Source organism: Magallana gigas, chromosome 9, assembly GCF_963853765.1.
Source record: "Magallana gigas chromosome 9, xbMagGiga1.1, whole genome shotgun sequence".
NCBI classification, from domain to species: Eukaryota; Metazoa; Mollusca; class Bivalvia; order Ostreida; family Ostreidae; genus Magallana; species Magallana gigas.
The window spans coordinates 25,153,277-25,172,799 of record NC_088861.1 but is presented as its reverse complement, the minus strand read 5'-3'; the positions used below and the strand labels follow the sequence as shown (position 1 = coordinate 25,172,799).

The following is a 19,523-nucleotide window of genomic DNA, read 5'->3' as shown; positions in this document are numbered from 1 at the left end:
TAAAAAATCAAAGGATCCAAAACAATGAACATGTTTTTATGTATAAGTACATGTTAAGTGCACAGATTATTATATGAATCAAAGCATATACATGTTCAAAGCTGAAAAAGCATTCAAATACAATAATGTACATTGTGCAAGTTTTCTGATCCAATCAATTCTTAAACATTCAAATCAATGTATATTATCTAGTTGTAATATTTCTCATCAGGTTGTTCATACCCCAGTATCACACAGACAAACAAGCAATCTTATCCACTAAATCTAATAGGGTACCTCCTTTTCAATTGATGATTTGTAACAACAATTAATTCCTTTTATATATCCATATTCAATTATATCTAATATTGAATTCGCAATACACTGCTGGTATCACGCAATTGACAACAGAAAATAAGAAAATCTTATACTTATCAAAAAAATTAACTTGTGTTAATTAAAAGTTGACAAATCACATGGCTATATGCATGAATACATCAAAATCGGAGAGATATTTATTCATAATGTAACTGAAAAAAAAATTAAGCTGGGGCAAGCAATATGTACAACCAATACAAGAACAATTCTATTCCAAATTCTTTATTTCAGAAAAGAAATCATGCATCATTGTCAATTGTATTTTGCAATATTGTCAAATGAGCTTTTGAAATATTGTTGATTACTTTTAAATCAAATGTTAAGACTATAAGAGGAAGGAATTTTGCTTTTCTTTAAATCAAAAATGGCAGCACGATGTCACATTATTAAGCATTATAAAAATCCAAGTCTATTTCAAATTTAAAAAAACAAACTATTATCAAACTAACAATGATTGATTAATGTATGAACTACTGTAAATTCCTTATTAAATGTGAGGAATTAATATCCGCATAAAATCAGACAGTTTTGAGCTATTTGAAATTATAACAAAATATTGGTGCTCACTATTTTATATTCTTGCTATTTGATGCAAATTAAATAGCAACATCACGGAATTAAGTACTTGCTTAAAAAAGGAATTTACAGTATTAATTAAGCACTGATTAAAACTGTTTCTTGATGATACAGACATAGCCATGACTGCAAATGCACATGATTGTTTGAAATATGTGTTTGCAGTTAGCAGATCCATTTCTCGAAAATCTTTTCTGCAAGATTCAATATGTCTCGATTTCCAGAATCTCTCATTCTCTCATATATATTTGACATGGCATAGCCAAACTCAATTTTTTTATGATCTTCGACTGGATGATCTGGACAAAGATCCTCATAATAGCAACTTGGAGTACCCCCTGACATCATAACAACAACACATGGCATGCCATCCCTTATTATCACCCCAGGGGATCCTGAGGACCCTAGATCAAATGAAGTATGGAACAGGATTTTTCTGGGTGGCTCAAGTAGTATGCTGTAATAATCAACCACTTCACCATTGACCATAGGGAAATAGCTCTTGCTCCACTCTGCCAATTCCTTAATATATGGGATGATTTCATGGTCGTGATTTGGTGACCACCTAGGAATTACATCACTGTCCTCTTTCATTTGCCTGCCTCCAGGATGCCCCACGAAGTGAATCTCCATATCACAAACATCTCCAAAACAAGTCAGTGCTGGCGGGAAAGGAACATCAGCATGATGGCTGACCAGTTCTAGCACAGCAAAGTCAACGTCATTGTCTAGGTAAGCAATACTTGGTACAAAGTTAAAGATCTGAAGGGGGTCTTCCTTTTTGTTGTATTTCTTCCTCTCAAATTCTATGGTAATTCTCTCACAATCAATGAAATTTGTGAAAACTGCATGATAAAAAAGAAATTAATTAATTACCTTATAGACTTATGCTGTTCTCTATTTCCTGACCTCTCCATTGAATCTACAATAATTCAAATGATGAGGCCCATGGGTCACATTGCTTATCTGACTCAATGTCCAGTTATGACTATATGAATTGCTTTGATATAAAAACATGTTGTATATATACATGATCATACAGTTCAAACCATATACAATTGCATCTCATTGATATTTTTACTTGTTTCCTTATTAAATTCAAAGTTGTGTTACTTATAGTAAATTTTTAAACTGGTGATTTGCCTTACTGCTAGGACTTTGCATTCAGCAAAGCCCAGGTAAATATTATATTTGCAAAATTGTAGTAAAAATCAATTTTTAATTAGCAGTCCTCAATTTTATGAAAAATATTAATCAACTCTTACTGCTTTATCCAAATTGTCGCTTTTAACCCAATGCCAGAAACCCATAGCCAGTCTAATACACTTTTAATACCTTACTGTGGGCCAACTCATTGACCTTGTCTTAATCTCATGAATAAACCTTTTACATAGTTACATATTTTCATATGATTTCAACTATCTTCAACCTTATTTTTCAAACTCTCTACTGAACTTTGATTTTGGGAGTGAGAAATGCAAATTACCACTTGTAATCCTTTGCTCGATATTTGGACTGGCTTCTTAACATATTCAGTGAGAAATACTTACCAATCCTATTATTCAGGTGGAATAACACATCATCACAAAATGGCTGACTCTGATTGAAATGACATTTCGTTTTATCAAACAGATTTGATCTACTGTACGGCAAAATGTAACTTACTACTTAGCCGACAGTATAAAGTGTTGGGCTTGTGATCCATACTTCCTGAGTTTGAATCCTGCAGGGGCTTTTGTTGTACTTACTGAATTGAATTTTTTAGAGATTCACTTTTTATCCCCAAACTGCAAATTTTTCGCTTATTTGACATATGTACAGTTTATTTATTATTATATTTTTCATAATCAAATAATTTACTGTTAATTTGAGTGAATTTTCCCAGGTGTGTTATTCCACCTTAATGCTTTAGTTAGTAGTATGCATGCAATCAATAAAGATTACAACATGATTGTCATTTTCCTACCTCCAAAAACTCAAATAAGAGTTTTACTTTCTCATTGGTGAATTAAGAATAACTAACGTGAAAATAGTGACAATCCCAAAGGGTCCTGCTTAAATGATAGACATTAGGATGAAAAGCATTTCAGAGAATTTTGCTTTGAGCATGACCTAAAACTTAGAAAATTTCCAGATGGCATAGAACTTTAAATTCAATTTCATTACCCCTTACATATAGGAATATTTTTTTCAATCTGTGATCTGATATGACTATGACACTTGACCTACAAATATCATTCAAAATCATTGCATATTCTTTGATCACAGGCACACTCTGGGTGAGGTATGAGCCACATTGGACTATAAAGAAAATAATCTCATATACAGTAAATCTGCTAAGACCTTCACATTTGACCTTGAAACTTGGTTCAAGGTCACTGTACACCCTTTACTCCAAAGCTCTGTTTATGTGAAGTATGAGCAAAATAGAACTAAGTAGGAAGTATATATGCTCTCAAATAAGGATTTTTGCATGGTTTGATATGACCTTAGCCCTTGACTTACAAATCTCATTCAAGATCACTGTACACCCTTTGATCATAGACACTTTGTCAGCGAAGTATGAGCAACATTGTACCAGGGGAGAAAAGTATGCTTCGAACAAGAATATTTCATATAATTCTGCTATGACCTTCACATATGACCTAGACACGTTTCAAAGTCAATGCACACCCGTTACCCAAAGGCATTCTGCAGGTGAAGTATGAGCCACATTGGCCCAAGGCGAGAGATGATATGCTTCGGACAAGAAATCTCGGTCTGACGAATGAACAGACTGATCAATATAGGGCATAAGCAGAGAGGGGCCTTAATAAATATTGATGAGAATAAAAAAAACTTCAATGAGTTGGCCATTGGTCAGTAAGCATATGCCATTGTGGGTTTTCGACAATGTGTCTACTTTTAAAACACTGACCATTAATTACGCTCTTGATGACATGTACACAGGTCACTATGTACTTTTCCCCCACGCGGAAACCTGTTCCTGCTGGATCTCCGTCAATGTGTATAAGTCCTACGCTTCTGCTTACGTTTGTCTTCACTTCACTTGACATCACGTCTTTCTGCTTGTGGGTCCCTTTTGAGAAGGGATGAGTATAAGCTAATCTTGTTGTCACAGACTTTGCCTTTTGAAAAAAAAAATTTATATATTTATGTCAATATGATTGTTTTCATTTACAGTACTTGTCTTGTATAATTTTTCAATTCAATTTCAGTTTGCCGAGTGTATGGAATATTTCTGTCGAATTTATTGGGAAATTAGCAACAGATTACCTTGATTACGACTCATATCAAACATCACATATCACTGAAATAAATTGTATTTCATTTTACATACAGGTCCTGTAGCCCCTGTAGCTCCTTTTGGTGATTTTTCAGGTGCAAAGGTTTCCTTTTTGATTTGAGTCCCACTTTCTGAAGCCTCTGCTTTGATGTCTGCACATTGCAATTGGTCCAAGTTTTTCTTTCCTAGAATGCATATAATTAATCAAAGGTGCATGGTTCAATCATTATTCTGTATTTTCATTTTGGTAATTATGTCAGAATTAAGGACTCTGAATTAAGGGAAACACATTTTGTTTTTTATGATTTCTTAACTGTTATAAATATTAAAGTTTAAGGCACAAAGTAATCATTCACCCTGGACCCAGTTTAAAAACAGTAGGAAAACCCCTGATTTATTTAGTGCTAACCTTACTCAGGTGCTTAAACAACGTTCACTATACAAATATATATATATATATATATATATATATATACACACACACACACACACACACACAGAACTGGATGTTTTAATTTTAAAACTAAATACAACAGCTATTGAATAAATTCATAATATTTATTTATTTCATGCATCATATTAAGATCAGATTGCTCAGTACTACTGTACTGCGAGATGATCGACATGTCATAAATGTGATAACTGAGAATCACCCATAGTGTCCCCACTGTAGGGGTCCTTCACCAGCTGTAAGAATTTGTTCATCAAAAATCACTACAATGACAATGACGCTGATAAGCATAATTTTTACAGTTTTATAATTCTAAAATTTGACCATGGCTCAATATTTTCGTTTCGTCTCAATTAATTTCTCATTTTCATTCTGTCTACAAATTATCGTAAAACGGTTGGTGTTGATAGATTAGGTATCGGTATGAGCAATCATCATACAATTATCACCTTCCAGGATAAGTGTCGACTGAATAAACAACCCATGACACGGGTCCCGCGACTTACGCCTGTAGCAATTTAAACTAGAAATTGTCCTAATGGGACTAATACCCCCGCAAGGCTAATTTCAAATGGGACAAACAATTGAATTGAATAATAAAGGTTTGGAATACATACAAATAAAAAAATTCTAGAATTGTTAAAAAAAAAGAGTTAAGAATAATTAAAATCACAATTTGATGATATTTTTTTTTATTTAAAGGTTTTAAAGAAAAACCAACAAAATGACAATAACCCCTCCTGTTGCAGTAAATTGAATACCTTATAGCCAAGCAATGCTCTTCTGTTGATAAAACTTAGAATATCTTTCTAATTAAAGTCTTGACAGATGCAATTAGTTGTTTCAAACTTCCTTACTTCCTCCTGTGGTACAATGGAACTACATATCAGAAAATTGATCCGATAGGACTATGATTTTCTTTGATGAGCTTGTTAAATTTAATAAACTTCCAAAACATTACCATAATTACCATACTATGTAAAAAAATGTAAAAAAAAAAGAAAATTTAATATTACAAACAATTTTTAAAATTGCAAAAACACTACAATCATATCAGTAATTGTGAATTTTATTTAAATTAATGCCCTATAGGGTCACTTCATCAATTTACTAGCTAGACTAATAAATTAAAACAACTTCTAAAAATAGTTAACTTCTTTATTAATAATGATATTATTTATTTCCTTAAATGATAGAAACTTTTGATTTACATGAAACAGTTTTAAAATAGCCCCAAAACCACCGCCAATTTTACAGATTATCAATTTACATTAAACACATGCTCCATCTAAACCATGGCTCAGATAATGGCCCCCTTTGGACAAATGAATTCAGCCACACTTCTCTTTGATGTTCTTATTAGCTCCTAAGAATTTATCATTGACAAACAAACATTTTGCATTGTCTGTTGATAGAATACTTAAAAAATAAATTTAGTCACGACATAAAGACAAAACACCTCCATCTGGATGTATTTATATAAATATATTTTACAGTGTTTTAATACTATTAATTAATCAATAAAATCTGTAAGGATTACTTTCCTTACTTTTCAACATCAGTGTACAATATATAGAATAAGGAAAATGAAAACTGTCAAAAAATCATTAAATCTTGTCTGATCTTAAGAAAAAATTTGCAGGTGCACATCTTAAGATGGCAATCAACATATGTACAAATTTTCAGACTGTTCCATCCAGTAGTAAAAAATTCTACAGGGGGGACAAAGTTGCGTCTACGGACAGACGGACGCACAGACAGATGGACAGATGGACGGACGGACAGACGGACAGGGTGAAACCAATATTCCCCCCTAAACTTTGTTTGCGGGGGTATAATGACCAAGTTGGTGTTAATTAGGTATAGCGCTTGGAGATGCACGGTGACTTCGAGGTATCAAGAGTAAGAAACTATAGATAATGAACGGGACTGCAGTTTGACTTCAAGGGATCAAAGGTTTTGAGAGATCAAGAGTTTGAGAAATCAAGTGTAAATTTGCTTAGTTATATCGGGAAAAAAGTGGGACCCTAGACTCACTTCGAGCGATCAAGAACTTCGAACGATCGAAGTTCGAGCCATCGAGAGTTACCAGTAAAAACAAATGATAATTGTTTTAAAGCATGCAGAGCAAGAGTACAGACTGTACTCTGACAAATGTATACATTTCTACTGCTACAACCTGAAAGTAATGCCTTTTGAGAAGATGTTTTTAGCTGTTGATTCCAATCTTTCAATTTTTTCACCTCATCTTCTAATAATTTATTTTCTTCTAATAATTCATGTTCTTCATATAATTTATTGGAATCCAAACTTGCATTGATGTAATCTGCAATGATAAATGACTACCTAATTAAGATATTAAATCAACATTAACATAACAGCACAATTAAGGTTCCTTAACACACAAAAGCTTTTATTTGATGGATTAATTATTAAACAATCTATTTCAAAGAAGAGGCCCATGGGCCACATCGCTCACCTGAGCAACAAAAGGCATGATAAAATAAGCTTAATGGAGTCATAATAAAAAAAATATGTGGACACTGTGGCATATTACATGTAGATCCTTTATAAATAAAAGTCCATCCCCCCCCCCCCCCCCCCAGGATGTTCTTATGTTTATGATCCAGTCCCAGATGATTTTATAGTCATATCACATGTTGAGCATTGCAGTTCTCAAAAAGATCCTAAACAATTGTTTATAAACAGGATATAAACCTACATCACACTCTGAACCCCTTGTGAGGCTCAAGAATTTGAATCCACACTATCTGAAGTTGCTTTCCCCTAAGTTACAGCTTTTCTACGCAAATGGTTTTTTAGAAGATTTTAAAATTTTTCTTTATATATTCCTACATAAAAATTTGTTCCCCCTTCTGATTTAACCCCATCCTACCCCAGGGGATCATGATTTGAACAAACTTGAATCTACACTACCTGACGATGCTTCCACACAAGCATCAGCTTTCCTGGTTGATAAGTTTCTGAGAAGAAGATTTTATCAGACTCATCACTATATACTCCTATGTAAAAAGTTGACCCCCCCCCCCCCCCATTGTGGCTCCATCCTTACCCCGGGAGTCATGATTTTCACATCTTTGAATCTACACTACCTTAAGATGCTTCCACATTGTTTTCACCTTTACTGGCCAAATGGTTCATGAGCAGAAGATTTTTTAAGATTTACTCAATATATTCCTTTGTAAAATTCGGACCCGCCATTGTGGGCCCGCCCTACCTTTGGGAGTCATGATTTTCAAAACTTTGAATCTACAATACCTGAGGATGCTTCCACATAAGTTTCAGCTATCCTGGCTGATTGGTTTCTGAGAAGAAGATTTTTAAAGGTTATCTCTATATATATCTATGTAAAAATTCCAACATCCGCCCCTCCCACTGTGGGCCCGCCCTACCCCGAGAGTCATGATTTTCACAACTTTGAATCTACACTTCTTAAGGATGTCTCCACATAAGTTTCAGCTTTCCTGGCTGATTGGTTTCTGAGAAGAAGATTATTAAAGATTTACTCAATATATTCCCTTGTAAAATTCGACCTTGCCATTGTGGGCCCGCCCTACCCCATGGGAGTCATGATTTTCACAACTTTGAATCTACACTACCTGAGGATGCTTCCACATATATTTCAGCTTTCCTGGCTGATTGGTTTCTGAGAAGAAGATTTTTAAGGATTTACTCTATATATTCATTTGTAAAATTTGACCCCGCCATAATGGACCCGCCCTACCCCTGGGAGTCATGATTTTAACAACTTTGAATCTACACTACCTAAGGATGTCTCCACACAAATTTCAGCTTTTCTGGCTTATTGGTTCTTAGAGGAAGATTATTAAAGATTCACTCAATATATTCCTTTGTAAAATTCAACCTCGCCATAGTGGACTCGCCTACCCCTGGGAGTCATGATTTTCAAAACTTTGAACCTACACTTCTTGATCATGCTTCCACACAAGTTTCAGCTTTCCTGGCTGATTAATTTCTGAGAAGAAGATTTTAAAAGATTTACTCTATATATTTCAATGTAAAACTTCGACCCCCATTGTGGCCCCACCCTACCCCCAGGGATCATGTATTTCACAACTTTGAATCTACACTACCTGGGGATGCTTCCACACAAGTTTCAGCTATTTGGCTGATTAGTTTCTGAGAAGAAGATTTTAAAAGATTTACTCTATATATTACTATGTAAAACTTTGACCCCCATTGTGGCCCTACGCTACCCCCGGGGGTCATGAATTTCACAACTTTGAATCTACACTACTTGGGGATGCTTCCACACAAGTTTCAGCTATCCTGGCTTTTATATGGTTCTTGAGAAGAAGATTTTTGAAAATTACTCGAAATTTTTCATTAATTTCTAATTATCTCCCTTTGAATATGGGTGTGGCACTTAATTTTCACAACTTTGAATCCCCTTTGCCTAAGGATGATTTGTGCCAAGTTTGGCTTGAGAAGATGTTGAAAATGTGAAAAGTTTACGGACAGACGAACGACAGACAAAATGTGATCAGAATACCTCACTTGAGCTTTCAGCTCAAGTGAGCTAAAAAGTAGCTATACTATATAGTTACATGTAATTAAACTATATATTATATATTAAACTATATTATATTAACATTAATTAGCTTAAGACTTGATTAATATGATAAAACATTTATAATTTTTATATAAAACATTGATCATTCATTGTAATATAAATATATAGGTAACTAGATACGATCTCGTTACGAGTAACGAGTAGGTCTTCCGTTCAATTTTAAACGATACGATTTAAATATAAATGAAATTTCAAATTTCCCCCTCAACCACTCCCTTTCAGATAATGCATACGATTGTCAATATCCCTTGAAATGCTTAACAAAGAGTTTTGCTTTTTCACATACAGCACATTTAAGGTTTAAGATTTTAGTCCCCTAAAATCCCTAATTACGTTATTAATTGGTTTAGAAATTCGTTTTACAAAGTGATATTGTTACGACCAACAACTTTGTTTCTATAATGCATTACAAAATCTTTATCGTTTTTAAGTTATTTGTAATAGACTTTACGAGTATCCTGGCCCCTAATTTAAGGGGCCAGTCCTATTTTCTTGAGTTCATTTGAACGGTTTCACGAATACTAACATTTTTTGTTCTTACACTTATCTAGAATTGTTGTTCATTTTTTAGATACAAATGATTGAATATTTTAGGGGCCAGCCCTCTAGATCCTTAATGGGGACAACCATTGGTGTTTTGATTAATGGAATCGATTAAAGTCATCAATGCAAGCATTTTCTCTTCTACAATGCTTAACAAAATATGTCTATTTTTTTAGATAAATTGTGTCAAAGTTTTAGTACTTTGGCCCCTAAAAATCTCTAATTACGTAATAAATGGGCGTAGCAACGATCTTGCCTGATAGATATTGTTACGGTCAACAACTTTGCTTCTGTAATGCATTACAAAATCTTTATCGTTTTGAAGTTATTTGTAATAGAGTTTATGAGTGTCTTGGCCCCTAATTTAAGGGGCCAGTCCCTATTTCTTGATTTTGTTGGAAAGGACTTTTGATTATCTACCACTTTTGTTATATATGTTTTAACAAAATATCAACTCATAAAAAGATACAGATCAAAACGTATGAAAAATTTGATTCGAAATTCGTACCCACTTTTCGAGCCTAGGCGAGCTCATAGAAATGGCGCCACTGGCGCTAAAAAACTACATTGTGCACAACTTTAATTTATGGTCTACCTATCCTGAAAATTTCATATTCCTATCTCTGATAGTCTCTGAGTTTATGTCTGCACAAAATGGGTCGTAAAAACTGACAAAATCGGCCGTAAATCGGAACCGGAAGTGCCGATTTCAAAATTTCAAAAAACTTCTAGAATTATGACCACTGGCAATCATCTGTGAAAAAATGGTCGAAATCGGCCGAATAGTTTTCGAGATATCGCGTGCACAAAATTTTGGGAAAAAAATAATAATAACTAGATACGATCTCGTTACGAGTAACGAGTAGGTCTTCCGTTCAATTTTTAAACGATACGATTAAAATATCAATGAAATTTCTGAATTCCACCTCAAACACTTCCTTTCAGATAATGTATACGATTGTCAATATCCTTTAAAATGCATAACAAAGTGTTTTGCTTTTTCACATTTTGCATATTAAAGATTTAAGAGTTTAGTCCCCTAAAATCAACAATAGCGTCATCAATGGGTGTAGCAATGAGTTTTACGAACTGATATTGTTATGATCAACAACTTTGTTTTTGTAATGCATTACAAAATCGTGATTATTTTCAAGGTATGTGAAAAAGACTTTACGAGTGGCTTGGCCCCTAATTTAAGGGTTCAGCCCCTTTTTCTTGAATTCAGTCGAAAGGTCTCACAAATTCTAACATTTTTTGTTATTACACGTATCTAAAATTGTTGATCATTTCTGAGATACAAATGATTGAATATTTTAGGGGCCAGCCCTCTAGATCCTTAATGGGGACAGATATTGGTGTTTTGATTGATGGAATCGATTAGAATCATCAACGCAAGCATTTTCTCTTTTACAAAGCTTAACAAAATATGTCTCCTTCTCCAGATATATTGCGTCAAAGTTTAAGTACTTTGGCCCCTAAAAATCCCTAATTACGCAATAAATGGGCGTGGCAATGATTTTTCCTGATATATATTGTTACGATCAACAACTTTGCTTCTATAATGCATTACGAAATCTTTATCATTTTTAAGTTATATGTAATAGAGTTTACGAGAGTCTTGGCCCCTAATTTAAGGGGCCAGCCCCTTTTTCTTGAATTCAGTCGAAAGGTCTTACAAATTCTAACATTTTTTGTTCTGCGATCTATTTAAAATTGTTTATCATTTTTGAGATACAAATGTTTGAATATTTAAGGTGCCAGCCCTCTAGATCCCTAATGGGGACAGATATTGGTATTTTGATAAATGGAATCGATGAGAATCATCAATGCAAGCATTTTCTCTTCTACAATGCTTAACAAAATATGTCTCCTTCTCTAGATATATTGCGTCAAAGTTTAAGTACTTTGGTCCCTAAAAATCCCTAATTACGTAACAAATGGGCATGGCAATAATTTTTCCTGACAGATATTGTGACGATCAACAACTTTGCTTCTATAAAGCATTACAAAATCTTAATCGTTTTTAAGGTATTTGTATTAGAGTTTACAGGTGTCTTGGCCCCTAATTTAAAGGGCCAGCCCCTTTTTCCTGATTTCGTTAGAAAGAGCTTTTGATTATCTACTACTTTAGTTATATATGTTTTATCAAAATATTAACTGATAAAAAGATACAGATCAAAATGTACGAAAAATTTGATGCAAAATTCGTACTTAATTTTCGAGCCTAGGCGAGCTCAAAGGAATGGCGCCACTGGCGCCAAAAAACTACTTTGTGCACAACTACAATCTATGGTCTACCTATCCTGAAAATTTCATAATTATATCTCTGATAGTCTCTGAGTTTATGTCTGCACAAAATGGGTCGTAAAAACTTACAAAATCGGCCGTAAAACGGAACCGGAAGTGACAATTTCAAAATTTCAAAAAACCTCTAGAATTATGACCACTGGCAATCATCTGTGAAAAAATGGTGGAAATCGGCCGAATAGTTTTCGAGATATCGCGTGCACAAAATTTGTGGAAAAAAATAATAATAACTAGACACGATCTCGTTGCGAGCAACGAGGAGGTCTTCCTTGTGTTTTCGAACATGAAATACATGTACGACCTTGGTTTTGCTATTTAACGACTAAACGTGATTAAACATATAAGACAAAGGTCTACATTCTAAGGGCCAGATACTATTTTGTTTTAGATGTATGAGTTTTGGTTGAAAACATTAAGATCTCTAATTCGAGGGGCAGCCTCTTTTTCCTCGTATCAAATGAAAAGTCATTTACTTTTAAAGAAATTTTGTTCAACAAGTGTATAGAAATTTGTTACCATTCTTGAGATATCTCAGAAGTGTATAGAAATTTGTTACCATTCTTGAGATATCTCAGAAAGAGCGTTTTAGGGGCCGATCCCTTATCTCCTTATTGGGGTCGTTTAACGAAATTTTGAAGAATCCATATTGTTTAGTAGATCATTTTGAGTATCTTTTCTTCTATACTGCATTTCAAAATATATTTTTCCTTTCTGAGATATCGGTGATCAAAGTTTTGGATTTTTGACCCCTTAAAAACCTTAATTACGTACCACATTATAAAATCATGACACTGCTTGGATACATAACTGTAAGATAAACATCTTTGCTTCTATAATCTTTCACAAAATATATCTCAGTAAAGGGGCTATAGATGAAAGACTTGAGAGCCCTTTGGTCCCCTAATTTGAGGGGCCCCTTTGTCTTGATATCAAATAAAAGTTCTTATAAATATAAAAAAATTAACATTATATGTTTTAACAAAATATTATTCAGAAAAGAGATAAACAAAGAAAACCAGAAAAAATTATGATATTTGTTTAATCTCAATTTTTGGGTCCAGGCGAGCTTCGGCGCTTTTTGCGATCGAAATGATTTTAAACCTTTATGCACAATTTCAATCTTCCGTCTACCATCACTGAAAATTTTAAGTGTATGTCTGCTATAGTTTAAAAGGAGTACTGCCGAAAAAATACCTCTCTGAAAATCGACAAAACGACAATATCTCAAAACCTGAAGTGACGTCATCAATAAAAAAAATTTGCAATACGGTTCACATCGTCATCTATTAGATCGACAAGTTTCATAAAAATCAATTGAGTAGTTTTCGAGATCTTGCGTGCACAAAATTTGTAAGAAAAAAAAATAATAATATAGAAGTATAGGGAAAAAGGAACAAGGCAATAACAATAAGGTTTTCCGTTGGAAACTTGTACTTCAGTCCAACAACCCCTTTATTTTGAATATCTTAGTTAGAAAGACAAAAAAAAATGGAGAGAAGGAAATAGAGAGAAAGAACAAATCTTGGCTCCGGCGAGATTCGAACACACAGCCTTTGCATGTGTCATAACAGTATTTCATCGTAGACTGGTCCTCTGTCTCTATCGTACGAAATATATATAGGCATTGCCAGTCTATATTTCATCATCGAAGGTTCACGTCAAAACATGGCTGACGCGAAATAATTCCTGATTTTCTCTTTGAATTTGGGGCGTTTCCGCCCGGGACAGGAGCTGAATTTTTGTATGAGATGAAAAACAACGTGTAAGATGTCTCACTACTCAGGTTTGGTAACAGTGCGAGGTCATTTGAAATATTGATGCGTGTTTGTGTCTGGAGGGGGATGAAAAGGACCGAGCTTGATTTTCGTCGTAAATAAATCGAAAGTAGAATTTTGAGGTGTGGATCTCGGATTCGGTTAACGACAATTAGGGGAAGTCCTAAAACAATGACTGATGCATTTTACACATGTATTTCAGAGTAGAGATTTTTTTGTGTCGTTTACTATTATGTTTGACTGTTTTATATCAACAGGATTGATAAAATTCTTATAAATGTAGAAATAACGAAATCAGTAACACGTAAATTTATTCATAAAAAAATTGATGACAGTAATTTCCACAGTTCTAACATTCATAATTAGTTCACACGGTATCGTAGATACAGACTAAACGGAAAACAAGAAATATACATGCAACAGAAATATTACGCGGCTGCTTACATCCCTTGCACTGTGTAAATTTTAAGTCCCCGTACAGGCTATACTCGCGGCTTGATATCGGAAATTTCTTCTTAATTGTTCAACCCGCTGCAAATTTGGCAGAAAAACAGAATGAGGTCCGAGGTACATTTACACAAAATTTCATGAAGATTGAGTGAAGGGCTCGGGAGTTAGAATTTTTTTCTACAGTACATGTCAAACACGAAAATTAAAACTCAAATGCCAAAAAGTTCATAACTCTGTTAATAATGAACGAATTGGTCTGGTAATTAGTGCGGTAATCTAGAATGGTACTAAGTTGAAATTAAAGGTCCGAGATCAAAGATCAAGTAAAATCGGGCCAGAAAAACTAAATGATTTTATGAAGGGTGGGGGGGGGGGCGGTGGTCGGTGACTTCTATATTAAACGGAAAATACTAAATTCCCAATATCACTAGAGTTTGAGATACATGCTTGACCCTTATTTTGCTATTTACCAGCTAAACATGATTTGGAAATAGAATGAAAAATCCTTTGATTTTAAACAGACTCTATTCTTCAATTTCTATATCCTCTTTTTCTTTTACAAATAAATCAGAAATGTATTGGACTTCTCGCCCTTGTTTTGTTTCTGATATATGTATAAGAGCTTTGATTGAAACATTTAGATCCCTCTTATCATGTAATTTGAGGGGCTAGCCCCTTTTCGTGATATCAATGAAAGGTCCCTTAATATTAAACACATTTTGTTCAACAAGTGTTTAGAAATTTGTGACTGTTTTTGAGATATTAGGGAAAGATTGTTTTAGGGGCCGACTCTTTATCTCCTTATAAGGACCATTAAACGAAACTTTGGTGGTTGAATATTATTACGAATATTATTCTGAGTATCTTCTCTTCTATAATGCATTTCAAAATATTTCTCCTTTTTAAGAAATAAATGATCAAAATATTGGACTTCTAGCCCCTTTAAAATCCAGATTATGTAACATATCAGAAAACTCTTAACAAATATAGGTAGATAACTGGAAGATACACATTTTTGCTTCTTTAATACATTACAAAATATTTTTCATTAAAGAGATATAGATAAAAGACTTTAGACCCCTCTTGGCCCCTTATATGAGGGGTCAGCCCCTTTTGCTTGGTGTCAGTTGAAAGATCTTTTATAGATTAAATTTTGATGCTCTACATGTGTTAGCAAAATATTGATTAGAAGAAAGATATTCGTGATCAAATCTCAAATTTCGTAAAAATTGTCAAAAAAATTTAACATCAACATTTTCAGTTCCGGGCGAGCTTCAAGGATGATGACTTCTGGTCAAATCTAAAACAAGCAAGCAAATCTACCATAACCACTCTATCTTGCATATAAATTTCAAGTCCCTAACTATAACAGTTTTTGAGGAGATGCGTGAACAATATCATGTTCCAAAATACATGAAAAAGGGAGATAATTCAGAAGCGGAAGTGAATTTTCAGACAGGAAGTAAGATGCAAAGAGATATTCACCTAAGACATCATCCCTGTAAAAATCATTAAAATCGATTGAGAAATGGCTGAGAAATTTAGGGTGACTACCAAGAAGAAAAATAATAATATAGAAGAATGAGAACGCGTAGAAAAACAGTAAGGTCTTCCGCTGAAGACGGAAGACCTTAATAATTAAGGACTGTTTTTGTCTAAATCTTAAAGGAAGAGTGTTTTTCAACTTGTACTTCAGTCCAACAACTCCTTTATTTTGAATATCTTAGTTAGAAAGTAAAAAAAAAAACAAATGGAGAGAAGGAAATAGAGAGAAAGAACAAATCTTGGCTCCACACGGCCTTTGCAGGTGTCATAACAGTATTTCATCAAAGGTTCGCGTCAAAACATGGCTGACGCGAAATAATTCCCGATTTTCTCTTTGAATTTGGGGCGTTTCCGCCCGGGACAGGAGCTGAATTTTTGTATGAGATGAAAAACAACGTGTAAGATGTCTCACTACTCAGGTTTGGTAACAGTGCGAGGTCATTTGAAATATTGATGCGTGTTTGTGTCTGGAGGGGGATGAAAAGGACCGAGCTTGATTTTCGTCGTAAATAAATCGAAAGTAGAATTTTGAGGTGTGGATCTCGGATTCGGTTAACGACAATTAGGGGAAGTCCTAAAACAATGACTGATGCATTTTACACATGTATTTCAGAGTAGAGATTTTTTTGTGTCGTTTACTATTATGTTTGACTGTTTTATATCAACAGGATTGATAAAATTCTTATAAATGTAGAAATAACGAAATCAGTAACACGTAAATTTATTCATAAAAAAATTGATGACAGTAATTTCCACAGTTCTAACATTCATAATTAGTTCACACGGTATCGTAGATACAGACTAAACGGAAAACAAGAAATATACATGCAACAGAAATATTACGCGGCTGCTTACATCCCTTGCACTGTGTAAATTTTAAGTCCCCGTACAGGCTATACTCGCGGCTTGATATCGGAAATTTCTTCTTAATTGTTCAACCCGCTGCAAATTTGGCAGAAAAACAGAATGAGGTCCGAGGTACATTTACACAAAATTTCATGAAGATTGAGTGAAGGGCTCGGGAGTTAGAATTTTTTTCTACAGTACATGTCAAACACGAAAATTAAAACTCAAATGCCAAAAAGTTCATAACTCTGTTAATAATGAACGAATTGGTCTGGTAATTAGTGCGGTAATCTAGAATGGTACTAAGTTGAAATTAAAGGTCCGAGATCAAAGATCAAGTAAAATCGGGCCAGAAAAACTAAATGATTTTATGAAGGGTGGGGGGGGGGGGCGGTGGTCGGTGACTTCTATATTAAACGGAAAATACTAAATTCCCAATATCACTAGAGTTTGAGATACATGCTTGACCCTTATTTTGCTATTTACCAGCTAAACATGATTTGGAAATAGAATGAAAAATCCTTTGATTTTAAACAGACTCTATTCTTCAATTTCTATATCCTCTTTTTCTTTTACAAATAAATCAGAAATGTATTGGACTTCTCGCCCTTGTTTTGTTTCTGATATATGTATAAGAGCTTTGATTGAAACATTTAGATCCCTCTTATCATGTAATTTGAGGGGCTAGCCCCTTTTCGTGATATCAATGAAAGGTCCCTTAATATTAAACACATTTTGTTCAACAAGTGTTTAGAAATTTGTGACTGTTTTTGAGATATTAGGGAAAGATTGTTTTAGGGGCCGACTCTTTATCTCCTTATAAGGACCATTAAACGAAACTTTGGTGGTTGAATATTATTACGAATATTATTCTGAGTATCTTCTCTTCTATAATGCATTTCAAAATATTTCTCCTTTTTAAGAAATAAATGATCAAAATATTGGACTTCTAGCCCCTTTAAAATCCAGATTATGTAACATATCAGAAAACTCTTAACAAATATAGGTAGATAACTGGAAGATACACATTTTTGCTTCTTTAATACATTACAAAATATTTTTCATTAAAGAGATATAGATAAAAGACTTTAGACCCCTCTTGGCCCCTTATATGAGGGGTCAGCCCCTTTTGCTTGGTGTCAGTTGAAAGATCTTTTATAGATTAAATTTTGATGCTCTACATGTGTTAGCAAAATATTGATTAGAAGAAAGATATTCGTGATCAAATCTCAAATTTCGTAAAAATTGTCAAAAAAATTTAACATCAACATTTTCAGTTCCGGGCGAGCTTCAAGGATGATGACTTCTGGTCAAATCTAAAACAAGCAAGCAAATCTACCATAACCACTCTATCTTGCATATAAATTTCAAGTCCCTAACTATAACAGTTTTTGAGGAGATGCGTGAACAATATCATGTTCCAAAATACATGAAAAAGGGAGATAATTCAGAAGCGGAAGTGAATTTTCAGACAGGAAGTAAGATGCAAAGAGATATTCACCTAAGACATCATCCCTGTAAAAATCATTAAAATCGATTGAGAAATGGCTGAGAAATTTAGGGTGACTACCAAGAAGAAAAATAATAATATAGAAGAATGAGAACGCGTAGAAAAACAGTAAGGTCTTCCGCTGAAGACGGAAGACCTTAATAATTAAGGACTGTTTTTGTCTAAATCTTAAAGGAAGAGTGTTTTTCAACTTGTACTTCAGTCCAACAACTCCTTTATTTTGAATATCTTAGTTAGAAAGTAAAAAAAAAAACAAATGGAGAGAAGGAAATAGAGAGAAAGAACAAATCTTGGCTCCACACGGCCTTTGCAGGTGTCATAACAGTATTTCATCAAAGGTTCGCGTCAAAACATGGCTGACGCGAAATAATTCCCGATTTTCTCTTTGAATTTGGGGCGTTTCCGCCCGGGACAGGAGCTGAATTTTTGTATGAGATGAAAAACAACGTGTAAGATGTCTCACTACTCAGGTTTGGTAACAGTGCGAGGTCATTTGAAATATTGATGCGTGTTTGTGTCTGGAGGGGGATGAAAAGGACCGAGCTTGATTTTCGTCGTAAATAAATCGAAAGTAGAATTTTGAGGTGTGGATCTCGGATTCGGTTAACGACAATTAGGGGAAGTCCTAAAACAATGACTGATGCATTTTACACATGTATTTCAGAGTAGAGATTTTTTTGTGTCGTTTACTATTATGTTTGACTGTTTTATATCAACAGGATTGATAAAATTCTTATAAATGTAGAAATAACGAAATCAGTAACACGTAAATTTATTCATAAAAAAATTGATGACAGTAATTTCCACAGTTCTAACATTCATAATTAGTTCACACGGTATCGTAGATACAGACTAAACGGAAAACAAGAAATATACATGCAACAGAAATATTACGCGGCTGCTTACATCCCTTGCACTGTGTAAATTTTAAGTCCCCGTACAGGCTATACTCGCGGCTTGATATCGGAAATTTCTTCTTAATTGTTCAACCCGCTGCAAATTTGGCAGAAAAACAGAATGAGGTCCGAGGTACATTTACACAAAATTTCATGAAGATTGAGTGAAGGGCTCGGGAGTTAGAATTTTTTTCTACAGTACATGTCAAACACGAAAATTAAAACTCAAATGCCAAAAAGTTCATAACTCTGTTAATAATGAACGAATTGGTCTGGTAATTAGTGCGGTAATCTAGAATGGTACTAAGTTGAAATTAAAGGTCCGAGATCAAAGATCAAGTAAAATCGGGCCAGAAAAACTAAATG

At 34.1% G+C, this 19,523-nt stretch overlaps 1 protein-coding gene across 2 annotated transcripts in view; it reads right to left on the bottom strand.

Annotated features, from left to right (window-relative positions):
- Nucleotides 1-875: 875 nt before the first annotated feature.
- LOC105346885 (serine protease FAM111A) overlaps nucleotides 876-19,523 on the bottom strand; it is a 54,086-nt gene continuing 35,438 nt past the window's right edge. For both annotated transcript variants that reach the window (XM_066070794.1, XM_066070793.1), the window contains 4 exons: nucleotides 6,850-6,996; nucleotides 4,274-4,404; nucleotides 3,851-4,061; nucleotides 876-1,778 (listed from right to left, as the gene is read on the bottom strand). In XM_066070794.1, the coding sequence (XP_065926866.1) occupies nucleotides 1,099-1,778; nucleotides 3,851-4,061; nucleotides 4,274-4,404; nucleotides 6,850-6,996 (1,169 nt within the window). In that variant the 3' untranslated portion in view covers nucleotides 876-1,098. The remainder of the gene's footprint in view (nucleotides 1,779-3,850; nucleotides 4,062-4,273; nucleotides 4,405-6,849; nucleotides 6,997-19,523) is intronic.